Consider the following 27827-nt stretch of genomic DNA (forward strand, 5'->3'; position numbering starts at 1 on the left):
TGTGAGGGTGGGGAGGCCCTGGCACAGGTTGCCCAGAGCAGCTGTGGCTGCCCCTGGATCCCTGGAAGTGTCCAAGGCCAGGCTGGACGGGGCTTGGAGCAGCCTGGGACGGTGGAAGGTGTCCCTGCCCATGGCACTGGGTGAACTTTATGTCCCTTCCAACCCAAATCATTTGGGGGTTCCATGGTTAGGAGCTGAGTTATCAGGCTACCACCCTCCATAGGGCTGAATCCACACGTGTACACACACACAGCAGATTCCTGAGGTATTTTTTTCCCTACAGCACGGTTCTGAAGGTGTCCCTTTTCATTGTTCTGGCAGAATGACAAGAGGAAGCAGCAGAATTGCCCGGGTTTCATTCCTGGAGTGTGTGACCCTCCCTTTTTTTTAAACAGTAGTCCAAGCAACAGGAAAGACAAAAGACATTCCTTTAAATCCTTGGTCAAAGAGGACAGGAAATACCTTTCCTTAGTCCAAATTCTCCTGCTGGGTGAGAGTCAAGTGCGGGGCTTTCAAGTCCAAAGATTCCTTTTGGGATGAGTCCTCACTCCGGGGAAAACAGGATTTGTTTGTGAATGCTTTGAAACGATTGAATTTTACAGGAAGGTTCTTTATCTGGTGCTCTTGGATGATAATGAGTATTTTGTGTGAGTGTCTCAGCGACTAAATCCCTGCTCCGTGTGCCCTCTGCTCCCTCCAGGGTTCCTCTTCCTTTGCTCAGTTTTTCCCAACCCCCCAAAAAAAAAGGTTTTTAGTGTGTTTATTTATCTCTGAAGGGCGGAGGTGGGCGATGAGACACTTGGAGGTTTTATTTAATGCCTCAAGCGTGTTCTGCAATTTAAGGCTGTAATTTGGGACTCCCGGGGTCTGCTGTGAGTGATTGGCAGCAGTTTTGGAGGAGAGGGCACAGCCTGTGGGGGTTTCCAATCTTTGGGGTTTCCAATCTTTGGGGTTTCCATTGGCGCTGCTTGAGGGAACACTCGGGGTTGGGAGCTAAAATAGTCGGGAACAGGCACCAAATTGTGGTGTCTCAGTTTTTTTTTTACCTTCCCTGTTAAATTCCAGCATATTTGGGATACAGCTGAGTTCCTTTTACTGAGGATGTCGCTTTTGCTGGCAGGTTGGAGCTGACTCCTGCTGATTCCTCCTCTGGAAGGGCTGATCAAAGGCCACCAGCAGCAGATGAGCCTCAGCTCAGGCCTCTAGAGCTGGAAGCAGAGATCCAGGAAGCCCCAGCGACATGGGAGACACTTCCCCTCCTTCCCCCGGGCTCTGCCCGTGCCAGGAATTTAAACAGGACCCAGTTCCCAGGGCCAAGAGGTTGTCAGATTGTGCAGTGCAGGTTCAGGCCCTGCAGTCAGCTAAGAAAGCCTGTGTGCTGAGCCGTGGCTGCAGCACTCCAGATCCAGCAGGGAATCCTCCATTCCCTTCCCCAGGCTCTGGCTGCTCCCTTGTCCTGGATGAGAGTGGCCACGATGACCTTGCTGCCAGTTTTTCTGTGTCCAAGTACAACGACGTGGCCATTTCCCTGGACATCAGCAGGTGTTTTGACAACAGCGAGCTGGATGATTCCCTGCTGGAGCTGTCAGGCAGTGAGAAAGGGAATTCTCCCTTTGATTACACCGAGGAAGAGATCCAGGAAATCTTGGCAGATGATTCCGTGGATGCTGAGCAGCAGCACCTCGCTGGTGAAAGCCACCTGAGCCAAAATGCGAGTGGAGAGAGCGGCAAAGCTGAGAGCGGCAAAGCCGAGAGCAGCAGCTGCACTGCGGGGACGTCGGTCAGTGAGGCGGCCTCAGAGGTCACAGAGGAACCAAAGGAAGCCCAGGAGCATCCCTCAGGCAGTTCTGGGTGTGATCCTGGCTTTCTGAGTGGCAGTGCTGCTCTGGATGGGGCCCAGGTGCAGCAAGAGCTGGACCTTGACCTGCAGGAGCTCCTGAGCCTGTTCGCTGCCACCTGCTCCGATGAGGCTCTGGAGGACAATTACCTGGGAGAGATGGAAGCTTTGGAAGCAATGATAGATGATTGCTTGAATTCTACAGCTGCTGGGAGCTGCATTCCCAAAGAATCCTCGGAAGGGGTGATGCCTAAAGGCCAGCAAAGCCTGGCTCAGGATTGTTCAGGACGATCTGTGCCCTCTTCCGACCTTCCCCATGGCCAGAGCAAGGGGGATGAGAGTCCAGCATCTGTGCTGCCATCAAACAAAGAACTTGCCAAAGCAACAACGAGCTGTTCCTCAAGGAAATCAGGCTCTCCAGAGGGTGCTGAAGGGGAATCCACAGGAGCTGAGCAGCCATCAGGCAGCACTAAAGTAAACTCACGTCTTAATTCTTGTAACTTGAATGGTTTTAGTCCCATCCCTTTGGATTTGTGCTCGTGGCCGTGCCCATGTGCACACAAGTGTTGTGTTTATACAGGGGAGGTTTTGCCAAGTGGGTTTTTATGTAACTGCATAAGCAAAACTTACATGGAAAAGTTTAATTACACCTTAATCCCTTTTCCCCTTCCCTTTCCAGACAGCCGTAGGCCAGACTGGGCAGGAAGAGACAACCAGTGGGAAGAAAAGTGACCAAGTAATTCCTGTCCCACAGAAGGACGAAAAAAGGTAATTTGGGAAACCCACACTTTGAAAAACATCCCAGCTGTTTCCTCCACCACTTTGTTGGTCGTGCGTTGCTGGGTTAATTTCCATTTTAAAATTAAGATGCGCTGAAATAGTAGGGAAACAATGAATATTTTACCCTGTAAGGTACTGGAAGAGGGGGGAAAGAATATCAGGGAGTGGGAAAGGAGGTGGATCAGGCGGTGGAGGGGGTGTTTGTGCCGCTCCTCCCGGAGCGGTTCCCTGCAGGTGGCAGCAGCAGAGCGGATCGGGATGTTGCTCCTGCTCTTCCCCGCTCCTGGAGGCGGCACATCGGGGCTTTTCTGGGCGTTGCTGTTCGCAGCGTGGCCTTGAGTGGTGTGAAAAAGCTGCTTTTGAGAGCTCCCTGCGGGTTCCCGGCGTGGTCAGCGGGGCAGTGACCGGCTGGGTGGCTCAGCTGCTTTGCTCTCGGTGTGTTTGATCTTCGCGGCTTTACTCAAATAAACACTTCTATTTTCTCAATCCCTGAACGGTGCTACGAGAATGTCGTGTCTGCCGTAGTTCTGCAGGGCTCTCTGCCCTCTCTGCCAACTGTAACCTAATTTGACAAATCATCTATAAAAAAAATGTTCACGCTCTTTGTTATTTTCAAGGCCAAAACCACGGACCTGCATTTCAGAAGTGCAACCTGAGCAAAAGAAACGTTTCTCTCCAGGCTGTGCCAATCCCAATGAGGAAAAGTGTGGCTATTACCTCAGGTAACCCCCAGGTGGGATGGGATGAGGCTGGTGGGCAGGGAAAAAATTGATATCCTGGCTGGCTGGATTTGTATTCTTTGTTTGGAGTGTGGTTGTTTTCAGAGGGGAATAAAAAGTGCCTGTGACACCTTTGTGCACTGCCATGCACAAAATTCCTGCACAGGAATCAGCCTGGCTGGGAAATATTGTAAAGGGTGTGGAAAATCAGGGATGCTCCCAAAGCAGGTTTGTACTCCCTGGGAAAAGCAGAGCTGAGCTCTGGCTTGTTCTGTTGGGGATTGACTTGGTTTTGGCAGTTCACAACTATCCCAGAATCATCAAAATTGGAAAAGACCTCAAAGATCATCGAGTTCCCACCTTGTCATCAACCCAGAGCACTGAGTGGACACCTCCAGGACTCCACCACCTCTCTGAAACCTCAGAACTCACACTGGGGGAATCTTGAGCTCAAGTGCTGAGATTTGGACTCAGACTGGGAGAATCTTGAGCTCAAGTGCTGAGATTTGGACTCAGACTGGGAGAATCTTGAGCTCAAGTGCTGAGATTTGGATCCAGACTGGGAGAATCTTGAGCTCAAGTGCTGAGATTTGGATCCAGACTGGGAGAATCTTGAGCTCAAGTGCTGAGATTTGGATCCAGACTGGGAGAATCTTGAGCTCAAGTGCTGAGATTTGGATCCAGACTGGGAGAATCTTGAGCTCAAGTGCTGAGATTTGGATTTATTTTTGACACCTTCTCTGTGTTGCCTCAATGGTGTCATCCAAGAGCCACCGACTGCGGGGGTGTGGAAAGGAAGGTGTTGCAAAGAGCAGGTTTGGATTTCAGCTCAGGGGTGGCAGCTGATGGGTAGGACTGGGATGCTCTGAGAGGCAAAATATTCTGGTACCTTCCAGCCACAGCTCCCTGTGGTTATTTTGAGTGTTCATGGGTGCAATAATTGCCATTTCTTGCGAGGCAGGAGAAGCTGACAGTTCTGTGTGTGGAGCCTGCACTTAGGCAGGCAGCAGGAACAGCTGCATAGCCACGGGGCTGCTTCCAGAGGATGAATCCAGCATAAGTAATGCAGGGGGGGGGATGAGGCAAGGAAAGCTAAAATGGCCTGTTTTCTCTTGCTTTCAAATTAAAAATGCAAGACGTATGTTGTGAGTCACAGAAAATCAGGCAGGAGCTCTAAATGAGCGAGGCTGACGAGTGAAATCGAGCTCCCTTTTGCCGGGGAAGAACATTGTCTGTGATGCACACAATTGGATTTTCTTATTAGTGCAAACCTTTCTTATTCCAAATAGCTGGAGGCTTGGAATTCAGCCCGACAGACAGCGTGGGCTCTCCCAGTTGTCCCAGTTGTGGGCTGGCAGTGCCCTGGGTGCTGTTCCCCTGCACCTGGATCTGCAGCAGTGTTCCTGGGTGTGTGATTTGCATGGGAAATGCTGAGTGATCCCAAGGAATCCATGAAGGAAAATTAGCAGGTTTAGAGCCAGCCAGGGAATTCCTTCTGAGAAGCAGTAACTAATATATTGCTGCCACAAATCTTCAGCTCTGTTTTGAGTTGCAAATCTCCTGGCATTTGTCTCAGGGTAATGTTTGCTTTGCTATCCCATCTATTACGTAATCTGTCTGTTCTTCCTTGGATCCTGGCTCTTGCTGCTGTGCTGTCTGAGGGAATTCCAAGCTGGCTACAGCAGAGATTTTGTCTTTTTCCTTATCTGCACAGTGTCTTGCACTTGCAGGAAATGCAACTTTCATATATATAAATGCAACATATATATATAATGCATTTTTCTAATATATAAATACAACTTCTGTATCTCTAAAAAATACATTTTTCATATAGATATCTTCTATATCTGCATATATCTCACATATATTCTTAAATTGGGTGGTTGAGTGCTAAAAGTCACACTGAGTAGTTGAAAAAAAATCCTTTTATATTCAGAATAAACTTCTCACATCGAGCTCTCTCCAGTGTGTTGGGAGACAACCCCATGACTCTCCTTGTGCTTCCTCTCATTCTGCTTTCTAGATGCTCTTAAATCCTAATATATTCATTTATTTGCAGCTTCCCCAAAGAATTTAAATGCTGCTGAGGCTGTGCTGGAGCAGATGTAAAAATGAGCTGTGATTTGAGCATCTGCTTGGCAATGGGGGGCTGATAATTGACCACACAAGATTTCTGCCAGCTGACCATTTGTCAGCGTTTGCACTTTGTTATTGCCCTTTATCCTGCAGTAAATGGAATTATTTCCTTCCTGGTGAGATCCTTCTCAGCAATTCTGGGGCCGTATCAGCTACACAAATAATGAGGCTCCTAAAACTGTGTTATTTGGAGCAGAACCAAAGAATGGGTTGGGTTGGAAGGGACCTTAAAGATCATCCTGTTCCACCCCCTGCCATGAGCAGGGAACCTTCCACTGCTCCAAGCCCCATCCAGGCACCTCTGGGAAGCTGAGCTGGCTCCTGTCTGACCTCCATCCATTTTTTTCCCCCAACCAGGACTCCATCAGGAACTCTCCTTGAGGCTTGGTGTGCTTGCTAAAGGTTTTGGATGCTTTTAAAAATTTTATCAGACTTCTCACAACCTGGCAGAAACCTGATAAGTTATTTCCTTGGATCTCCCTGGAATCAAAGGGAGAGGAGGATGAGGAAATACCTTATAAAGGGGCACAAACCATCTGGTCCTACTGTAATAACAAAGATCAATATCTTAAAAAAAAACCCCAGACACCGTGTTTGAGGTGATGGAAAGGGAGAGCAGTGTCAGGGAACATTTGGAGAAACAGATCTGTGAAATACAAATGAACTCTTTGCTTTCAGACTCAGCCTTGAAAGACTCTGGTCTCTTGATTGATGCTGAGCTGGCTGAGGGGGGAAAAAAAAACCCCAAACCTTAATCTTGAAGCAGTTTTTACCTGCCCAACTTAATTTTGCTTGGCTGGAGAGCAGGCAGGGAAGGTGCAGGGCTGGGGCTGTGCTGACATGAAGGAGGAATTACATTTAGTGGCTGAGCTCAGGAGGGAGATTTCACTTCAAAGCAAATGAAATCCACCTCCAAACCCTAAACTTCAAGAGCTGTGGGATGGGGTAGGAATTGATAAAGCAGATTTCTAGGTTTGTGGGGAGAAGATGCTGGGTTCAGAGTGTGATCCTTCTGGTCCGGGGGCTTCTCGAGTGGCAAAGCTGAAATAATCAGAGCTCCTGATTTCTAAATGAGTGGAATTTACCTGAAAACCTCATCTCACATCTGTAGTTTGGTCTGAACTGTTTTGGAAGGAATGAGGATGTGCCCAAGGAGAAAGAACTCAGAATGTTTGAAGCACTATTCCATGGCAGCTCAGTTTATCTGGCCCCCTTTCCTCAGGCCAAAAGGAGGCCTGAGGTAGATGGTGAGGCACTGGGATAAGTTTCTCCAAATATTTGGTGGGATTGGTCTGCCCCTGGGACTTCCCCTCTTGGAGAGGAGCTGAAATCTTTCCTGGAATGAGGCACTGTGAAAGTTTGTCCAACTCCTGAAAGGTTCACCCCTGGCAGTAGGAAATGTTCCCTCTGTTTTTATGACCTGTTTCACCTCTGACTCCAAATAAGGGAGGGAACTGAGATGTAGGAAGGCTCAAAATCTGTAAAAAAGTTGTGATTTCTTCTGCACTCATTGGAGACAATGGGAACTGCTGTGTAGGATGAGAGTTTGCCTTGGAGAACCTCCCTTCCTCCCAAACAATCCACGGATTTCTCAAGAACACCTCTAAAAATCCCTTCTAGAAGTACCAATTTTTGGCCAGGAGTTGGGTAAATAGGAGCTGATCCTGCAGTTTCTGAAAGAGACCCGGGATTGCTCAGGAATCCTGGGAAGGAGCTGTGATTCACATCCATCACATGACTGCAGTGGCAGCACGGCAAAACCTTGGAGTTTGGACTGGGCAAGGACACGCTCTGTGCTCTGCTGAGAGCCCCTGGGAAAGCTGGACTTCAGCAAGGGCAATATTCCAGGGAATTGGCCTTTCCCTGAGCTCTGCTGCCTGTTCTGAGTGGAATCCAGACCAAGCTGGAGCCCTTCTGGTCCCTGCCTGTTCTTGCTGAGCAGCTGCTGTGAAAATAAAACTCTCTGTGCTGTCGAGGTGACAACAGTTCCTGCTCCAAACCAGACGTTTGGACAGTGGATTTGCAGGAGTGACCCCCCGTGGTTGGATTTTGCTTTGAAAACCAGATGGTTTTGCAGTTTAAAAATGTGATTTCCTGAGTTAGACTCATCCCTGTGCACAAAAAAAAGATAAAAATCAAGCAGCAAAGTTGTGTTTTTCAAAACACAGATGGGGCAAAGCTTTGTAGCACTCTGAGGCCTGCAGATAACCAAGCCTCTTGAAGTGGTTTGGGTTTTAATCTTGCTTTTCTGAGGCTGCCTAAAGCTGGTGGGGTTTTGTCTGGCTGTTTCAGAACGTGCAAATGGGAGGGTTTAAGGCGGGTGCAGCACTTTGTGAGGAAAATTTCCTTTTTGTTTGAAGTTGAACCTTGAGCCTTTGTGGTGGGCCAGGGAGAAGGAGCTTTGCAAAGAAGCACCAGGCAGAATTCCTGAAAGGAACTTTGATGTTCTCCCTTCTCAAGATGCCTTCTTAGGATGTGGTTTCACTTTGAAAACCTCCTACCAAGAAAATGAGGTACCAGCTGCGAGCCCCAAGGAAATGGAGATCTGTTTTCAGAGATGCTGCTGCTCCAGCCTCATCCAAATGCTCCTCTGGTGTTTGTTTTTAACTTTTTTGACCAACTTTTTTTGCAGAAATTACCCAAATTCCCACCCTAACACAGTGGGTGAGCAAGAACTTGGCCAAACACCACGATTTCCAGAGAATTCCTGAGCACTTCCAGTGTAGCCCCATTGGATTTTGCTGCTGTGCTGGTTCTTGTTCTGCATTTAGAGGTGTTAATTGGTCTGGTTTTCAGTGGTTTTTCATTTGTAACTTCTCTGTAAAAGCATTTTGTGAGGTTTGTGCTTGAGTTTATAAATATTTTGCAGCTTTTAGATGTCACTTTCTTCTTTCCTGTGCTGCTGAGCAACTCCAAATGAGTTGGAGGTGGATAAGTTGATCTTCCCAATGTTCTTCCAAGGAGTGCCAGCAGGGCCTTGTGACTCCTTTAGGTATTTATAGGTGGAATTTTGGAGAGCAAATTAAGTTTATTCAGGGAGCAAATCATCTCATATTTTTATCATCGTAATCTGACTATTTCTGGAGATGCTTTTGGCTCATGTGATCTTGAAGAAATAAAAATTTAGGCTCAGTACTGATGTTTTTTAGTGTTCTGGTTCATAGATTTTATTCTTTTGCACCCAAAGTGGGACAGGAGGAAGTGGCTTTGAAAAACAGGCAAAGTTTCTCCCTGTCCTGAATGTGCAGTGACTGAAACGGGGAGAATCGAAATAATTTGTCCAAAGGATGAGCAGGGAAGCTTGGAGCAGAGCCTGGCACAGAATCCAGGCAGGAGGGAATCCATGGGCAGCACTTTTGGGGCTGGGTTGTCCAGGCAGGGCCGGGCTTTGTGATGTCCTCCAGTGATATCAGGTCCTTGATGCCACCAGAGCCTCTCAGGTGACTTTTACCTCTGTAAATTTTATTCACGGAGAGCTTTGCATTGAGGGAGAAGGAGAAACCCCTTGGGAGCATGTGGGAGTTGTCAGCACGTGGTGGTTCTTAGCTTTTGAAACCAGTGAACCCCACAAATCAAGGTCTTTGGAAAAGGAATCATTTCCCTGTGCTCTGAGGGCAGTTTCACCTGATGTGCAGCTCATGGAATCCCAGCATAATTCGGGTTAGAAGGGATATAAAGATCATCCAGTCCCACCCCTGTCAGGGCAGGGACACCTTCTACTATCCCAGGCTGCTCCAAAATCCCTCTCCAACCCAGCCTTGGATACTTCCAGGGATGGAAATTCTTCTCAGCAAGCAGCACCTGACCATGCTAAGGAGGTGCTGGTGGCATCTCCAGGGCTGCTGTGTCCCAGAGCAGCTCCCCTGGGATGGGGCAGCTGGGGCAGAAGGGGATTTGTGTTCTTTGGGAGTGTAAAACTCCCAGGAATGAGCACTGCCATGGAGCAGCTCTGCCCTTTGGGAAGGATTTGAGCTTGTGGGCAGCTTTAGTGCTGCAAATTTCCTTCTTTGACATTGCAAGTGATTCACATCTGAGTGGTGGAGAGGGGAGGGAGGGGTTGTGGATGAAGCCTTCATGGAAGGGACAGAGTGTTTTGCTGTGTGTTTGCTGCTAGAGAGTAGCCAAGGGCCCTGATGATGATTTTTGCTGTAGTAGAACCCAGTGACATCAATAGAAACTGGAATAAAACTGCTTTGTGCAAGCCCTGCGTGAGCTCTGATGAAATGCCTCACAATTAAAAATTTAATAGCATTCATCAATGTATTGCAGCCAGCCAACAGCAGCTGGAAAACAATGAGACTGAAATTAAACTGCTGTGTGGGGTTTCTTTTCTGCCTTCCTCTCAAAAACTAACCCGCTCTTCCCTGCTTTTGTGCTGTGAGGAGGAAGAAATTCCATCCTGGAACAGGAAACGGTGGAAGCTGATAATATTCTCCCTTTGGTTTGAGAGGGTGTTTAGGTGCAGAGCAGGTCAGGATGGTATAATAAATAAGTTTTATTTAGCAGTTGGTGGCACTAAAAGTGAGGGGTTTTGTGAGTTCAAAAGGACAACGATGCTGCAAAGTGTCCAATGGCATCGTGGGGCTCTGTCATTATTGCCTCTGCATCCAGCGTGTCCAGATTCCAAGGAAAAAGAGTTTTTTTCTGGCTGCCAGCTTTGCTGCCTCCATCAGGGAATCTGAAGTTCAAGCTGTGTCTTCCCTGGCTCTGTCACTAATAATGAAGGCTCTTCATTTGGAACTTACTTAACCAAAATTGAGGCTGCTCCCGGAGCTGAAAGAGAATCCAGAATCCTTTCTCCTCCAGCCGTGTGGGCCGCAGCACCACCGAGGGGGGGGGGAACATCATCCTTTTAATCCCTGTGGTCACCAGACAATTCAGTAGACGCCAGATTTGTGGAGGAAACAGAAGATATTTTAGCATAACAAGCGCGTCGATCAGGCAGCTTTTTAACAACCGCTGGAAAGCTGATTGAATTTGGTCAGCTCGGGCGGGCTGCTGCTTCCAGACGAGGCTGTAATAGCTCATTACACGTCGTTAGGAAGCTTTTTTTCCCCGCAAATCTGGGGAAATTACATTTGGTGGAACATATGGTGTCATCTCCAGCTCTCTCCTTGGGAAGCGCAGGCCTCGCCGTATTTTGCTGGGGAAAGTGGATGTGCAGCTGTGACATTCGCTTTGGAGTGATGTCACCTTTCGTGTCTTTGGCAAACACTGGCATCAGCAGCCTGTTCCTCTCCATTTGCATCTCCTCCAGAAAGCCATTACCAGCTGAGATTGTGCTAACACTTTCCGCCGTGTAGGTGTTTCCTCCTCGGCTTCTATTGAAGTGCCAGGGAATCAAATGCCTCGTGTTCCCGTTTTCCTTGGAGCACGGAGCCTGTGCCGGTGCCTGGTGGCCCGGGGGAGGGGGTGACAAGTGGCTGGGGCTGTGTTGTGAGTTGGAAGGACACGCTGTGCAGGATTGTTTGCTCCACACTTCCTCCCGCGGCTCCTCTTGCCTAAACTCGTGGGGGAGGAATCTATTGGCTAAATTGTACTTGTAGGCATAATATTACAGTGCTTGGAAGGAGGGAGGCGAGCGGTGCTTCACTCGGAACACGCCCCGAGTGCGCTGCCAAAGGGTTCTGTTTGCAGCTCTTTGCTCCTATTGTGCCCCCCGAGTCTGTGCTCAGTGGGTTCTTGGAAGTCAGCGGGATTCATCCCGAGCCAGCTGGGAGGGCTGCTTCCCTTTGCTTTGGGAGATCAGCAGGGAATCAGCCTCTCTGGGATCCCTGGCACAGCAGCCCACTCCCACTTGCTGCTTTTTGGTATTTATTGAAACCTCCTTTTTCCAGCTCCCGCTTCCAACAATGAGTCAAAATCAGCAGTCAGGGCAAAAACACGTGGGGGGACGTGGGTGGTCTGTAGGGTGTGTTGTGCTGTGGCCCAGCATGACTTCCCTCAGTGTGTCTTGGGTTTATTTTTGCTTGATCTCTTGCCTTTATTGACTGTAAAACACCTCAGGAGTATCTTCTGGTAGCTGCTGATGGGAGTGAGGTGTCTGTTCTAAAGATGGGTTTAGGATTGGACTCACGGTACCAGAGCCTGAGCGGTGTCTGACTCTCATGGGTTACACTGGAATTTAATACCCAAACAGCAGTTAAAGCTTTGATGTGTATGACCCTCAGAACAGCAGCATTTTAAGTAACTTTCTTCTCCTCTAACCTTTTCCTAAAATGTGGAGTTACTCCATCACTTCAATGCAGAGTGGCTGAAAAATTTCCTTGAAGGGAATCTCTTGAACGGAGTGGTTTGGGGTCCCTGTGTGAGCTGAATTCTGCCAGCCTACATTTGTTTCTCCTCATTTACAGCATGATTTCCTTACTCTCCAAGCCTGCAGTTATGGGGCATCAAAATAACCCTGGCACTTCTTGCCACACCATGGTGTGAATATTGAACTCTGCCCCACACCGACACTTTTAAGTTTAATTCTATTCTGCCAAATGAGTGATCACATCTCTGTCAGGAAAGAAAATAGCTTAAACCTGTCCCTAGGGAACAACAACTGTGAGAAAAAAAAGGGATATGGCCTGAATTCCCAGGGACAACTGTCTTTAAAGCCAGACACACAACCCCCCAACCTGCCAAATTACCAGGCTGAATTTCCTCTGGAGCAGCTCTCTGAGGGTTGCTTGCTCGGCTGTCTGCTCCAGGATTAGGAGGGAGCATCTCCCTTATCATTTTGCACATGCTGTACCATCTGTCCTAAATCTCCCTTTGTAGGGCTGTGGATTCCAAATGCTGTTTCTTTCCTGGGAGATAACAGACGTGGCTGAAGAATTTTGCTAGGTAGGGTTGGGGTGCTATTTATGGTGCAAATTTTTTTATGTCCTGCAGCCAGAGCCAGCTCTGAACCTCGCTGGGTTTCTCCACCCAGACACTGAGAAAATATTTTAGGTTGTAGGTCTGTTTAGGTTTTAGGTCTGGGAAATAGAGAGTCCCCCAGTTCTAGGGTGTGTGTGCTGCTCAAAGCAGGCAAATATGAAATTATTAAATTCAGGCATTACAAGGACACAAGAGATGCCTTTAATCTTTTATTGTACATTATAAAATGTTTATTGCTCTGTCTGTATCAGAGGTGGTGACCTCTCCTTCTTGGTGATGGAAGAGTATGTTCAGGCAAAGGATCCACTGGAGACACCTTTGGGGTTGGCCTGGCTGAGACCAGCACATCTGCAGGTGAACTTCCCAGTGCCTTTCTCCCAAAGCAGCTCTTTGGGAAAGGTTGGTGACAGCAGAAGAGGAGAGATGGCAGCTCCTCACTGCCAGGCTGTTCCTTTGCAGGGACTCCCAACCCAGGCTCCTCTGAGTGCAGGTTTGTTGTGACAAGTTCCAAACCTTCCTCAGGCCAAGCTCTGTTGGCATTTGATGGAAACGAGTCGGATCCTGCCTCATCCCCTAGTGCATATGGAGTGATCTTGTGGAGGAGTTAAATAAATACAGATACCCCATGGCACACTAGAAAGAGTAAATCTTTTTCATGTGATGGTCCTGCATCTACCAGCTTTCCAGAGCACCAGCAATCCCCAGGGATCCTGTCAGCTTACAAACATCAAGCACTTCCTAAGAGAGAGGAGAACCCCATCCCCTTTCCCATCCATCCATCTATCCATCCATCCATCCATCCATCCATCCATCCATCCATCCATCCATCCACCCTCATCCCTTTTTGGGAAGGACTATCTCCAGCAGACTCCTGCCATTCCAACGTCACCAGAACAGCGCAGGCAGGACGTGTGAGGAGAACCAGCCCTTCCCACACAGAAACGTTACTAAAAGAAGCATTTTAAGAACTTAAGCCCTCAGAAAAAGGCCCCTCAGGCCAGAGCCTTCCACAATAAACAGCTCTTGCCCCTGGAGACCTTGCATAGCAACCGGTATCATCAGGTGTTTTGTCTATTTTTTTTTTTTGCTGACTGGCTACATTTTTTATGGACCTTTTATCCCACTGGTGGTGGACTCAGGCCCAGCTGAAAACACCACGAAGAAAATGGTTGAAATTCTCCTGGAAGCTAAATAACAGCTTCTGGTGTCCCCTCATGTTGGTCTGTGCCTCAGCGTTCCCCGATTATTTCTGAGGTGAAGAGCACCAGTGTGAGATAGGAGAGACAGCAACAGTGGAGAATGTGCTGCAGCCTGGCTGGAGAACAACCAGAGGGAAGTTCTCCTGGTGGGAATGGAAACTGGGGGATGCCTTTTTTTTCTTGTTTTTGTTTGAAAAACCCACCTGCAAGACGTGTTACACGACACACATCGATGAACAAAGCAAGGCCCGAGCACACAGCAGCCAAAATTTGGCTTCTCGGTGGTGTTTGCGATGAGCTTCCCTCCCTTCCTGCTCGGAGAGGGATGTGCCTGATGCCTGGGAATACCGCCGGGATGGAGTGACAGTGAGACCAGAGAAAGACACAACAGAACCTTGTGCATTCCTAAAAACAGGAAAACTGTCCCAGAAGACGGAGTGTGAGGGTGGAAAGGAGCGTGGGAGACCATCGCTCCAGCCCAGGTGATTCGCGAGTCACGGATCGCTCCGGCATCGCTGATTCTTCTCCGTCTTCTTCGTTTGGGTGTCAGGTTTTTTTTTTTTTTTTTGGCAGGATTTCCCTTCCTGGCCAGATGTTTTGCAGAACACAGATGAGGAGGTGGATTCCAGCGAGTGACAATCAGGAGGTCTTGTTTTCCAAATTGCTCCGACCACAGCGTTTCACCTCCCCAGTCATCACGGCTCAGAGGCAGAGAGTGAGAGTGAGGGATGGAGTCCATCTCTCGGGTGTCAGGCTGTCATGCTTCAATGATATTCACTGAGGGCTTGTTTTTTGGAAACTAGGAGAGAAAACAAAGGAAAAAAGGGATGCATAGAAGGGAAAAATCACATCAGAGCTCAGTGCTGGTCGTGTTTTGTGAAAATTCTCGTTCCCACCCCCTCGTGATGACGAAGAAGGGTCAGAGTTGAGGTTTTAGGCTTGTGGGGTTCATTGCTGCTTCTGGACCATCGTAAATCAGTGAGTTGTTTCAAATACTAAATAAATATAGCAGGGATGTGACCAGAAACACGAGGAAGTGAAATTAATTGAAGTACATTAGTATAAATTAAAGCCTTGACCTATTTACACTTTTCACGTCGTGCGTGTTACCATCCTCGCTCCTGCCGATTAACTCTCCAGTTAATTACAAGAGCAACATCCTCTTTGCCACGTGCCACGCCAGGGCTGCTCTGGGAGGACCCAAGGAACTCTTTTTCTTTTTTCCTCTCCAGAGAGATGCTCAGATAATCCAGAAACGTGGCTTGAAATCTGATTTCTCACGGCCCCGCAGGATCCAGGAGGTGGGAGTGAAGCGCTGCCGTCCTGATCAGCAGAGCCGTGGGTGTGGAGGGTGTTCCCTTCCCTCATCCCGGCTGGTGGCGGGAGGGAGGGGAGGATTTTGAACAGAGGCTTTTTTTTGGGGGTGATTTAACACAAATCCCTTGTGTTCCCTGCCCGCAGCTCTCACCTTGCTGCGCAGGAGGCCCCCGCCCTGGTGCTCGGGAGTGCTGTTCTCCGAGGCGCTCTTGGCTTTCTCCTTGCTGTTGTTTGGCTCGTTATCTTTGATGATATCGTACTGTCTGCAGAACAGGGCGATCACCCCTGACGGGAGAAAGCATCGGCCATCATCACACAAACGGGCTCAGCAGCCTGCAGAGATCACAGATCCCTTCTGGCCGGCCTCGGCAGCGTTCCCAGTTCCTCCCATCCCACAGCCGGGCAGCCCTCTGGCTCTTCCCTTCCCCTAATTCCATGCTAAACTAGTTAGACAGGACGACAGAAGATTAATTATATCCCAGCCTCGCTGTTACGAAGTGGTTTAAGCCCTGCATTTTGGACCTCGACCAACACCAAGCCCCGCGGTTCAGCGAGCACAGGAGCTCCTGGAATTTGTGCCCGGTGCTAACGTGTCCTCTGATCCCTGTCCTCTGGAGGGAGGAGAAGGAGCTGGAGCTGGCGGAGGAGAGGCACGTTCTGGAGCTGCCAGCACCTGCGAATGGGCAGCAGCACAAGCTGCCAGCGGAAATTTCCTCCCCCACACAGCCAGGCACGTGGAGAGGGAAGCAGGGGCAGCCGTGGCACGTAAGATGACTGCAAATGTCTGTCTGAGAAGCTTTTATGTGATGTTTGGACCAAATGACATCTCTGCCTGCACATTCCAGACACGTCGGTGAAGTAGATGCTGGCAGATGCTGCTTTTCCCTCCCTGAAAAATCTTCCTTAATCGCGAAATATATGTAAGTCTTCCAGCAGCACATCACAAACTGCTCTCTAAAGTGAGTGTGGCAGTTGCCTCCAGGCTTTACTGATAAACACAGTGGCCCAAATTCTTTCCTTGGGAATGTGGATAAATGGCTGATTCCAGGAGAAAAGGCGTTAACGTCTGCCACAGCCACACCTTGTGTGATTTCCGTGGGTAAAACTGAGGCACAAAGACATGAAAATTGCCAGAAACACAAGAGCTGGGGTTTGGCTCAGTCCAGAGCTCTGGTTTGGACTGGTTCCATTCGGATTTGGCCAAACATGGTCACACAGGACAGGTTAAAAGCTGGAAGGAGGTTTTTGTGCATTGAGACTTGTGAAGAGAGATTCTCCTCACACCCCTTTTCCTTTTTAAATGCAAGTAATTTGTCTGGAAGGGAAATTGTGGGATTAGCAAATTCTTTGTTCCCAGCTGATCCGAGTCTCAGATTATTCTCCAGCGGGAGCTGAATCAGTTTTCAGTCACCCCATGTAATTATTCATGATTATTTTCCCTGGCAGGGCATTGAAATTGGGATGTGCACAACTAAAACATGGCATAAATGCTGGGAAAAAAACATGGCCTAGAGGTTCTGGAAATCTTCTAATTTCTTTTAGGTTTTCATGTGGTTATTGGCTTTAGGAATAATTTGCTGTCCGGTCTCTGGAGATGCAAATAAGGGCAAAAAACCCCAATATTTTACATGGAGCTGATTCAGTGTCACCTGGATTCCTCCATCCCCTTCTGTGTAAATTTATAAATAAAAAAAAAAATAAAAGTAAAAATAAAAATATAATAGAAATAGAAATACAAATAGTGGGTGTGGTGAGCAAGACTCTTAAAATCTGTTTTGCCTGAGCACTGGAGTCATATAATATCCAGAAATTTACTGCAGCCTGGAATATCTGAAGGACTCAAGGCATATCCTGTTGGATATTTGGATCTCTGGAAACGTTCCAGGACAGGGCTTGAAGCCACCTGGTCTGGTGGAAGGTTGGGGTGGAACAAAATGATCTTTATGTCCCTTCCAGCCCAAACCATTCCATGATTCTGTGGCTGAGGGCATCATAATCAGGGCAGTCTGGAAAAAAATGAGATTACTGGATTAGCCATAGGGAATTGCTTCCATCAAATCCATTTTCTACTTCCTGCTGGACCAAACTTGAGGTGCAAAGCCCAACCTGAGGTGCCCTTACAGCTGAGAGCTCCGCACTTTTTGTGGGGGGAAGGGTTTCTTCCCAGGTTTTTCCGTGATTCCACGTGCAGCCAGGCATTCCTGAGGGATATCCCATGGATATGACACACTTCTGACAGAGAGCTTGGACTGACCTGCCCACATAAACAACACCACAACAATGATGAGAATTTCCCCCGCTCGCAGCTGTTGGTTTTTCTTCGCCATCTCCTTCATTGTCACCTCATCTGCACAAGGGGAAAGAGACACCGTGAGACCCAAAACCCAGCTCAGACCCTGCTTTAGCAGCACCCCCGACCCCAGTCAGGGGTGGCAGGGGGCAGAGCCAGCAGGGAGAGAGTCCCGAGACTCCTTAGGGCACTGGGGTTAGGATTTAGGAAGGAACTCCTCCCTGTAAGGGTGGGGAGGCCCAGAGCAGCTGTGGCTGCCCCTGGATCCCTGGCAGTGTCCAAGGCCAGGTTGGACAGGGCTTGGAGCAACCTGGGATAGTGGAAGGTGTCCCTGCCTGTGGCAGGGAGTGGAATGGGATGAACTTTATGTCCCTTCCAACCCAAACCAGTCTGGGATTGTGGGATTCATCCTGTGATTCTGTGACATCCCGAGGGGACGGGGCTCAACAGGCAGCTGCCACGGGGTGAGCCCACATGTTATCTGTCCCCGTGGCTGCTCTCTCTGCTGTCCCTGTCCCTGTTAGTGCCATCTGCGCCTGTCACAAAGCCTTGCATGCTCCAGCAGTTGCAGCTCAGCAGCGTGGAGAGCCTGGCAGGATATTTCTCAGCGGAGCTCTGGGATTCAGAAACGAGCGGAGCCTTTTTGCAGGGCGTAATTCGCCTCCTTGCCTTCAAAGCATTAAGAAGATTACAGTTCAGGCCCCCAGGAAAGGAGCAGTGCTCCTCTTAGTGCTTGCAGATAAACAGCAATTCAGGATTTACAGCCTCCAAATCAGTTTAATAAAGAGAGTCGAGAACTCACGTCCTCAGAACCACGGCCAAAAGCCCTGGAAAAGGCCGGGGCTTCAGCAGGCAGGGAGGGACCTGTGTGTCCCCACAGCCCTGCACTGCCAGGCCCTCTTTGGAGCAGGATTCTTGCTGACAGAAAACCCTCATCAGCCTGGTTTGGCTAAAGAGGAACAAGTGAAGGAGTTGCCAGTGAGGAAGTGCCTGATTTTCTCCATGGAGATATTGAAAACCCAGCTGGGTGTGATCCTGCTCTGCTTGACCCTGCCTGGGTGATCTCAAGAAGTCCCTCCCAACCTCAGCTCTCTGTGATTTGGCAGAAATATTGAAAATGTAAGAAAAGTGGGAGCCTCTGGGTTTTTTTTTTTGCCCTGAAATCCGAGTACAGGAAGCTCTGTGAATCCCACAAGTGCCCTGTGAGCACAGTGGTGTGCCCAGTGCTGGTTCCACATGAGTTCACAGGCTGGCCAGGAATTTGCCCCAGCATTCTCCACTTGTAGGGAGCAGGACACAGAGCTGGAAACCTTCTCCTTCTCACTTTGTTAAATCTCATCTGAAATGGGAGAAAGGAGCAGCCACCTCCTGTCACCTTGTGCCCCCTCCAGCTTTGTCTGCTGGGCACCCTCAGCACATCCTGAGAGGACACTCAGCCCCAGGAGTGTGTTTATCCCACAGGGTTTCTCCCAGCTCCTCTCACCACACAGGATCCTGGTTCCTCTCTGCGGAGCCCTGTGTCCCAGGGGCCACGTAGGAACTCACCCACACTTGCCTTTATTTTTAGAGGCTAGTTTCTCAGCTTCCCTGGGGGTCTTGAAGAGGACTGGCTCACTAGCAGGGCTCTGGCCTTGGATGCTGATGGATTGGACATGCACAATGTACTCAGTGTCTTCCTCTAGGTCCCAGAGGGCACAGGAGCGGGTGGTGGTGTTCACCTCCTGGATGAAGCGCAGCATCCGCACGTCCTTCTTCTGGAAGCCGAGAGAGGAGAGCACAGAGTGGTGGAGAGGCCTCCCGTGTGCACTGCTGTCACCTAAGGCCACTGATTCCTGCCCTGCCCACCACGTGGATGTGGAGAAACCATCGGGATCCTTCCCTCTCTGCAGCCACCAACACGCAAAGCGCCGCTGCAAAGAGGACGGGGAGCCAAATCCCCTCTCGGACCACGAGGGACAGGACGAGAAGGAATGGGCTTAAACTGCAGCTGGAGGGTTTGGGAATGGAAGGGACCTGGGGAGGAGATGGACATGGCTGAAAATGGGTAATTCTAGGCACGGTACCTGCTGGGAAATTGCAAATCCAATGACAACTTCGTCTTCCAGGACATCCCAAGTGACCACGGCCGAGTTGGCTTTCAGGTGTTTGACTGTGACATTTACTGGAGCCGACGGGCTGTCTGCAAGGAGGGAGAGCAGAGCCTTTACAGGGGCAGGAGGCACAGTGAGGGCAAGGAAAGGTACACAAAAGGACCTTCCTCAGGGTCCATTTTGGATATGTGACCTGGAAATTGCAGGTACTCCAGGTGTCAGTTCCCAGGAGGTTCTAGGAGATGTCAGCAGAGAGTATGAGTTACATTCAACATGGATTCAAACTAACAGAGGGGAAATTTAAGTTAAATATGGGCAAGAAATCCTTCCCTGGGAGGGTGGTAGAGGTTGCCTAGAGAAGCTGTGGCTGCCTCATCCCTGGAAGTGTCCAAGGAGCAACCTGGGCTAGTGCAAAGTGTCCCTGCCCACGGCAGGGGGTGGCACTGGCTGATCCTTCTGTCCCTTCCAAGGGTTCCATGTGTGAAATACCTGACCCTTGGGAAGAGTTTCTTGAACACCACAGCCGAGCCCTGAGCAGCTCATTCATCCCATCCTCCCCAGCCATGTTTTCCCTGTTGTTCCCTATTACGGTCTGACAGTGACAGCTGGGAGGAAATTCCAGCTCTGCCTTGGAAGTGCACGCAGAAGGAATGCTTTGATGAGCACTCTGGAGGTTTGGAACGCGGGAGTGGAGTAACCAGGAGAGTTTCTTTTGCTTTTCCCTTCGAGCCTGGCAGGAAATGTTCCCTACAACGTTTTGTGGCTGATGTGGGAGCACATCCAGCCAGCATCCACTTGGAGCTGCCAGGACACGCTGCCACGGCTCCAGTGGATATTGAAATGTGGGAAGGGCAGGCCAGGAAAGCAGGAGCCTGAGGCTCTGTGTTTATTCCCAATTCCAGAGGCAGCTGCATTTCCAGCAGGATGGCCCCAGCCTTGCCAAGGAGAGCTGGGCTCTTGCACACCCTCCCCAGGAGCCTCTTCCCGAGGGAGCTGCCCAGTCCAAAGCCCATCCTGGCATCTCGAGGGAAGGTTTTACCTCCCAGCCTTGGCACAGCCCTTCCAGCTGGACTCTGTTGCTGCTCCCCTGGTCAAATTTAATTCACAATCTTCAGCTTGTGCCCTGATCCCAAAGCAGTGAATGCTGATTAGCCCCAGGGAGTCAGTAAGGTGAGGAAGAGTCGTTTTAGTCTGACTTTTATAAGAAATTAATACTTTTACATCATTATAACCACCCCTTTGGGGCTGGGACAGGTCACCAGTACAAGAGGGATGCACTTGTGCCCCTCTCCAGTGACACTTGTTGGATTTATGGTCATTCCCAGCCACCCAGATGGGGCTGAAAATATTCAAGCTGGAGTGTCAGTGTCTGACATCACTCCTGGTGAATGTTCCCTCGGGAACAGAGGAATAACAGGAGCACAGAATTCCCCAGCTGAAGGTCACTTGGCACAGCGATCCCTTATTCCTTTCACAGCCAGCAGGGAGACCCTTAGGAATGGGATGTCTGGACAAGCCATTCGAGCCAGACTGATTCTAGTGAATCCCTCAGTGAGAAAAAAAGTCACTGAATGGCTGAATTCACACAAATCTGGGACTTTAGGAGGAGCAGCAAATCTCTGTGATTCCACAGAGGGGTGTCATTCCTCTCTGGAGTAATGATGGAGTCAGTGCTGACCCAGAGCATTCTCATCTCCCAGGGCCTGGCCCTCATGGAATGAGACAGAATTCCCCATCTGTCCTCTTGGAGAACGGGAACACTCATCATCCTGCAGCAGCAGGGCCAAGGACAAGCTGAGGAGGGAGACAGATCATCCTCCCCATCCTGGAAAAAACCCTTCCAAACCCGGCTGTGACACCAGGAAGGGACATGGGTCTGCAGCTCCTCACCTTCCCCCGTGACTGAACCAACAAAAGTCGAGTCTAATTTTAGGAAGGGGCGGTCAGCAGACAGGAATGTGCACAGGGAAGGTCTGTGAGTCATGCCTGATGAATTTTTGCTGGAACATACGGAGGACATGACGGAGTTGAGGGATGGGAGACAAAACAGTCTCCAGCTGCAGCCGAGCACTTCGCCCTTCCCGGCTGCACCGCTCGATCCCGGCGTGGTTGTCTTCCCTGGATATTTTTAGGAGCTAAATAATTTTTTTTTAGGAGCTACCACTGACTTACCCAGCTTCAGTTGGAGGAGGCCTTTGAAAAGAGATGAATTAACCCCACAGGAACAGAGAGCAGAGATCATGGAAAAAGCTGGGAAAAGGGAACAGCACTCGGAGTGCCCGGGTGCCTGTTGAAATTTGTGACCTTGAGGGAGGCACAGCATAAAAGGTGTTCGAGTTTCCTGATGGCAGAAGATGTGGGGGAGTTGGGAAGACCTTGAAGAGCTGGAGGAGAGCAAAAAACTCTTCTGGGAAGTGATGGGAGAGGGTGGAGAGCTGTGAGGCAGGAGGGAAGCACTTGGCAAAGCTGAAACCCAGAGCTTGAAGCCTCCAAAACTGGAATCTGGATGGAAGTGAGGGAGAAATCACCTGGAGTGGGTGGTCAGGAACATTCTAGAACCCCTGTTTATAGGAATACCTGAGAGAGGGATGGGGTAGTGAAGTCAGCAGCTCTAAAATCCTGGAATCTGGGACAGCAGATCCCAGTGTGCCTTCCCTTGCACTGCCACAGATCAGGAGTAGCTACACCCAGATCAGTGGTGTCAAACCAGCATAAAAACACTAAAAAGAGAATTAAACTCTGTTTGACAGAAATACAAACCCAGGAAAATGAATTTCCTGCTCCCAGAGCTGCAGGGATCATTTGGAACCACAATTTTCATCCGTGAGGTTGCTTTTCTCCCCGTTCCCAGGAGATGAAATGATGAGATCATGACTTCCTAAGATCTAAAACACCATTCCAAGATATTCCACACGACTTTTGGCTCCCTGGCCCTGTTGCAGCTCTTTGTTAGTGCCAGCCTGGCTGAGATCAGGTGGAAGAAGTGTAATTCCTGTAATTTCCCAGCTGGCTGCAGGGGGTCGGCAGCTCAGGCAGGGCCTTGAGGTGCCAAATCCAAGTTTTTGCTTCCTTCTGGAGTCATGTGCAACTCCTGGAAACTTTGCTTCTGTGCCTGTGGCAGCCAGGAAAGCTGCTGGTGTTCTGGGAGCGGGCACAGAGGGTGGGAATGCTGCAGGGATGGCAGGGAATGGGGTTGTGGATCAAGTCTTTCTCGTGCCTGTTTACTCCAGGGCAGCACATTCCCTGTCTGCTCCATGAGGGAATGGTGCAGGATTCCTGGTTTAGCAAATCCCACCCTGCAAACTGGCAGAGGATCTGCTTGACCGAATTTGGATGGAAAAACATTCTCATTTTCACGTCAGCAGAAATCACTCCACCCCTCATTAAGGGAAACCCTGGTGATTTAGGCTGAAATCGGGAATTTTAAATGCGAATGGCAGCTTAAAAACCCGAGGATTTCTAAAATCCCATCTCATTTCCTTCCCGCAGAGTCCGAAATCTCCCATCCCCGAGGCCCTCGTGTCCCAGCCCTCTCCTACTCCGCCGCCCCTGGGGCCCTTCTGGCAGGAGCAGGTCGGAGCCTCCTCTGTGCACCAAGAAATCCTGAGCCGTGGAGATGATCCCGAATCCCTTCCCGATGCTGAGAACCCCTCCCAGCCTCCCATTAAATGTTTTCCTCGTTATTGTTGGACTTTAATTGGAGAGAGAGGAACCCCCCCCACACTTTACAACTCGTCCCTGGCTTCATTATGGGCACAGCTGGCACGAGGAAGAGGAGCCCACGCACTTCCCTGTGAGTTGGCTTCCCCATGGGAGCTGTAGCATGGATGGGGTGAGCGGGAAAAAGAGCAGGGAGAAGATTTGTGTCCATAAATCCAGCTGTCAGCTGGGAATGTGGGGGGTGGGGATGCCCAAACCCTGGGGTGTCCTACAGGATCAGGGAGGTACCTGGGCCACAAAGGCAGCACTGAAGGAAAGGAAGAACCTGTGGAAATGTCACACTCTTGGGGGTCACCTCAGGCCAGCCAAGTCCAGGCTGTAGGTCTGGAATTAGAGCGCGTTCCTGGATTTATCTCCCCAGCCAAAGGGCTCAAACCCCAAAACCCCCTTCTGAATTCACCTTTCCCAGAAACTCCGGTCATGTGGAGGTGCTGGGAGTTGCATCCTGCATGGCTGAGGCTGTGCTGTAGTCCCAGCATTTTCCAAGTCACTCAGCTCCTCTCCCAAGCAGCTCCTTCCCTGCTGGGAAGGGCTGAGCTGAGCTGCCTCAGAGCCCCAGAGACATGGTCTGGTGAGCTGAGGCTCTGAAGCAGCTCAGCCCGTGCTTTCCAGCTGCCCTTCCCTGCACAAAGCAGTGAATTCCAGCCTTGATTCCCAGTCACTCTTGATTCCTGCACCACAACCTTCCCTGCAGATGCAGGAGATGGAAGGGCACGACCCGAAAGGAACAACCCTAAACCCGTGTGATGTTTTCTGCCAGCCCCGCTGCCTTTTCCCTGACTTTGGATTCACACAGAGCTGCTTTTGCTGCTTCTCTGAGCCTCTCTGTGCTCTCCCAGCATGGATCCCATCCGTGGATGTAATTGCTTGTGGGTTTTATGGGTTGTGTGGGAAGGGCTGGCACATTGCTCAGCGTTCCCGAGGGTTTTAATGAAGGGAGCCCCATGGGGAATGTGTGGGAGCAGGGCCCGTCCTGCTCCCAGCCCCACGGGAAGCGGAGCTGTTTGCAAAGATCCAGCAATTTCAAAGAGCAGAGAGGCCAACTGGTGGTTCTTCAGCTGGGAAAGAGGCAATTATTTCCTACTGACCGCCCACTTCCCTATAAAAATGGGATATTAATAGGCCCCCAGCCCCCTCCTGCCCACCCCTTGGCTCCGTGGCTGATTCCCCAGGGAGCAGCTGCCCAAATGTGCCGCTGGAAATGCTGCCAGGGAGCACAGAGACTGTGGCCAGCCAGCCACTGGGAGTTCCTCAGGGCAGAAGGAAGGGATATTTCTACCTTGCAGAGACCCAAAGACAGGCAGGATTCTCTTGGGTCTCCCCAGTGCCGTGGTTTGGGTTTAAATGCTGCCAACTCGGAGCAGAGTCGTTGCCATCATGACATGTTTTATGCAGGACCCAAATATCCACAAAGAACTGGGTGCCATGGGCTTTTCTAGCTCCTCTTATCCCGCACCTCTGTAGTATCAGAGAAGTCAGAGGGGGTGAGGAAGCCTGGGAATTTCCTGCTGGCACCAGACCTCTCCCAGGATTTTGCTGCCTGCTCCTAGCCCGGCTCTGCTCTTGTATCCCGTTTTTTACTGCCCACATAAAGATTTGCAGCTTCATTGCTCAATACATTTCTGCTTTTAACTGAATTATGCTCGATCCAGGCCCTAATCCATCCTCTGGGCACTTCATAAACCAGCAAGAGTTTATTTAGCAAAGGGTGAGGATGTATCCAGGACCAGGACACGGATGACACTCCGTGGAGGACCTTGCCACAGAATGCACGCTTAATATCTGCAAACACACCTCTCTCTGGGAGGAATTTCCCTTTTCCACAAGCATATTCCCAGCAGGAGACAGCGTTTGGAAGAGGATGGCTCAACCTTGGCTGCCTCTCCCGGCACCATCCCTGCTGAGAGCCTGACACCGGGGGTTAGAAACCTCCACATCCCAATTAAATCCCTCCTACGCCGAACACAGGAATCAATAAAGTGCTTACGCCACCCCATCAGCCAGCCAGGAATCTCCCCGGCCTCTGGGATGCAGGGAAAGGGCTGGAATGGGTTGCTTTGTTCTTTCCAAATAGCTGAGAGACCTTTCCCTGCTCTCTTGAGCGTGCTGAGCGTGTTGCTCGCCCTGATCCTGCCAGCCCGTGGGTGATCCCAGCTCCCCGGGCTCAGGGGAGCACATCCAGCTCGGACAAGCTGGGAATCAGCACCTGGAGTGAGATTGTCACCTTTGCTTTGCTGTCCTTCCCCCTGAGGCTGGGAGGGCTTCCTGGGGAGGGGGTGAGGGGGGTTGGCAGTGGCTCAGGGGGTGAGGACACTTCAGAGCTGAGTAGAGACCAGAATCCAGTCAGGGGGGTTTGGCACCTTTTTGGGCAGCCGAGGTGGGGGAGCTGTGAAGGGGCTCCTCAAACTGGAGCAGGTCCAGGTTCTGAAGGCTGGCCCAGAGCTGTGCTGGCAGGGGAGCTTTTACCTGAGCAGTGTGTCACCTCTGCTCTCCATCTGACAAAAATAAACCTGAACTGAGCTGCTCTACGGGCTGGCACCTGGCAGCGAGGCTCTTTGCAAGTCACAGGGGCCATGGCCTATTTTGGGGTCTTCCATCATCACCCCACTGCTCTTCGAGCCCTCAGCAGTGCCCCCAGCCCAGCCCAGCTCCCCCCCTCTTCGTTAGCTCAGCCTAACGAGGAGGGGGCTGCTGGCAGAGCAAGGCTGTGGCCAAATTAAATCCTATTTCTGACTCGCCAACCATCCCGAGTGTTTCCTCTGGAGCAGTGGGAATGATGGGAGGGCATCACCCACACGGGTGGGATTTGGGGGCCGCCAAAGAGCGTTGGTGTGGAGATTATTTCTCAGCCACCTCATCCTCCTGCTTCTGCTTCCCCTCCTCCCTCACCTTGGCATCACCTTGGCAAAAAATGGTCCTGCCTGGCCAAAATCCCTGAATCCAGAGTAGGGCCTGTGCTCGGTGCCACTCACCAGCCCTTGCCCTGGCATTGCCAGGGGGGAATTTGCACCAGTGCCCTCCTGGGAACAACAGCTTTAATCTTTCATGACAGGAATTATTTTAAACCCGCTCACACAAGCTCTGGGTCCAAAAGGAACAGACCCTGGAGCCTCCATCCCTGCCTGGGAATGATTTCCTCCCCATGGGCTTTTCCAATGACTCCTCCTTGGTGGCCTTGTGGCCACATCATCAGGCAGGGCTGGGGACACGGAGCTGGCGGTGACGCTGCCGCTACCTCTGTGTGACCTTGGGAAAATCACTCCGTACCCTCATCCCTCTGTTCCTGCTCTGGAAAACAGGGGCAGCACAAGTTCTCTGCCTCACCTGGCTGCAGGGAGAGCTCGTCAGGACCCTTGGCATGGGTGGCACAGAAGGAGGAGGCAGTGGGGGGGTGCGTGGCTCACACACAGCTCCCCGTGATCTCCCGGGAACGTGGCACGGACACCTCCCGGCCCAGGCAGGAGCAGGAGGTGGTTATGGGCAGAGACACAACTCCCTGTTTACTCTCAGATGCCAAACGAGGTGATTCAAGGATAAGGAAGAGCAGGGAAGTGGCCTAGTTTACAGAAAACCCCGAGTGCTGTCACAATTGCAGACGCCTCCATTGTGCCGTGGTGTTTTCCTCGTCGCTCCCTCCCTTTGGGAATGTTTCATTAATCTCCCCGGATCTGGCAGTTGTGAAACAGCAACTTCAGAGGCCGATGCCTGGCCAAGGACGGGTGGCAGAGCTAAAGGGAGCCCGGGTTTGCTGCAGCCCCAATGAGGCCGAATGTAACTCCAGCAACTTCCAGGGCTGGCTGGGGGGCGAAGGAATTTCCACTCCCTGGAGCTCTGCATCCCTAATAATCACCCCCAGCCTCCTGGAATGCCAGATATCCTGGCTGTCAGCATTCTGCGAATCAAAGCAGCTGTTCCACCAACATCTTACAGCCAGCGAAGGAGACAACCCTGGGCTGCCTGGGAGCGCGACTGGTTTGGGCTGGGGAGCTCCACCAGCACTGCCCAGTTTACACCCACACAGAGGGTGCTGGGGCCAAGGCTCAGCCTGGCCAATGCAGGCAAGAGTGGACTTGGCTTCATCCTGGTAGCTCCAAAATTAGGTCCAGCTCACAGGGACCATCCTTCCCCAAAGATCCCCCACCTCAGGTGACCTGCTCAGCTCGGAGGGGCCTGGTTTGCATGGCTGGGATGTGCGGTGCCCCTGGAGAGATGGTTCCTGGGGGGCCACCATGGTTCCTGTGGGACCACGGTGCTTCCCCAGCGCTCACAGGGCTCCCAGCAGAGCCTGGCTGGGCCCTGGACAGCCGGCAAGGGGCACTGCCAGAGCTGACGTGCCCGTGGCACCAGCAGAGCAGACCTGGCTTTCCCCCCTCGGCTCCGGTTCAGCCCCGTGACACGAACCGGGGCCGCTGCTCAGATGCCCAAAATCTCCTCCTGCCCAGCGCTGGGCAAGAGGCTCCGCTCCCTCTCCCCGTTTCCACATCTCCCCGAGCCGCCCTCCCCGGGGATGCCCGGCTGCGAGCGCCCACGCTGGGACCCGGCGGGGGCGAGAGCCCGGCGCTGCCCGAGCCCGGTGCCGCGGGGCTGCGTGTCCGAAACCGCACCCGATTCCCGGCAAAGTCCCGGCGCCCCCAAACTCCGTCCCCTCGGCGCAGCCCTGCCCGCTCACGCTGCTCCCCCCCGGGGGTCTCTCCTCGCACCGAGCCCCCTCCGCACAGCCCCGGCAGCCTCTCCCGGGGCCCGGCCGCCCGTACCTGCCTCCACCGGGCGCAGACCGGCGTAGCTGAAGCAGAGCAGGAGCGCGGCGCCGGTGCAGCCGAGGAAGGGCTCCATCCCCCGCGGCCGCTCGGGGCCGGGCCGAGCCGCTCCGGG

At 51.2% G+C, this 27827-nt stretch overlaps 2 protein-coding genes across 3 annotated transcripts; one reads left to right on the forward strand and one right to left on the reverse strand.

Annotated features, from left to right (window-relative positions):
- The first annotated feature begins 119 nt into the window (after window positions 1-119).
- Window positions 120-22918, forward strand: LOC125337443. 2 transcript variants are annotated; one of them, XM_048327172.1, is made up of 5 exons: window positions 120-647; window positions 1121-2311; window positions 2517-2605; window positions 3235-3339; window positions 22725-22918. In XM_048327172.1, the coding sequence occupies exons 2-5, from the start codon at window positions 1241-1243 to the stop codon at window positions 22840-22842; spliced, it is 1383 nt and encodes a 460-aa protein (XP_048183129.1). In that variant the 5' UTR covers window positions 120-647; window positions 1121-1240; the 3' UTR covers window positions 22843-22918. The 2 variants fall into 2 exon arrangements, with proteins under 2 accessions (XP_048183129.1, XP_048183130.1); XM_048327173.1 differs by lacking the exon at window positions 22725-22918 and adding an exon at window positions 5830-7445.
- On the reverse strand, window positions 12536-27827 carry FNDC5 (fibronectin type III domain containing 5). The gene is made up of 6 exons (XM_048327175.1): window positions 27710-27827; window positions 19209-19324; window positions 18701-18899; window positions 17110-17202; window positions 15007-15140; window positions 12536-14337 (listed from the first exon to the last, which is right to left on the reverse strand). The coding sequence occupies exons 1-6, from the start codon at window positions 27786-27788 to the stop codon at window positions 14296-14298; spliced, it is 663 nt and encodes a 220-aa protein (XP_048183132.1). The 5' UTR covers window positions 27789-27827; the 3' UTR covers window positions 12536-14295.

The sequence above is a fragment of the Corvus hawaiiensis genome, chromosome 23 (genome assembly GCF_020740725.1).
Source record: "Corvus hawaiiensis isolate bCorHaw1 chromosome 23, bCorHaw1.pri.cur, whole genome shotgun sequence".
Taxonomy (NCBI): Eukaryota; Metazoa; Chordata; class Aves; order Passeriformes; family Corvidae; genus Corvus; species Corvus hawaiiensis.

Coding starts and splice junctions, on each gene's coding strand:
- LOC125337443 (XM_048327172.1), top strand. CDS start 1,241: ATGGGAGACACTTCCCCTCCTTCCCCCGGGCTCTGCCCGTGCCAGGAA. Junction 2,312..2,516: donor AGCCATCAGGCAGCACTAAA/GTAAACTCACGT, acceptor TTCCCTTTCCAG/ACAGCCGTAGGCCAGACTGG. Junction 2,606..3,234: donor CCACAGAAGGACGAAAAAAG/GTAATTTGGGAA, acceptor GTTATTTTCAAG/GCCAAAACCACGGACCTGCA.
- FNDC5 (XM_048327175.1), bottom strand. CDS start 27,788: ATGGAGCCCTTCCTCGGCTGCACCGGCGCCGCGCTCCTGCTCTGCTTC. Junction 18,900..19,208: donor GATTTGCAATTTCCCAGCAG/GTACCGTGCCTA, acceptor CTCGGCTTCCAG/AAGAAGGACGTGCGGATGCT. Junction 15,141..17,109: donor GGTGTTGTTTATGTGGGCAG/GTCAGTCCAAGC, acceptor TTCTCCCGTCAG/GGGTGATCGCCCTGTTCTGC.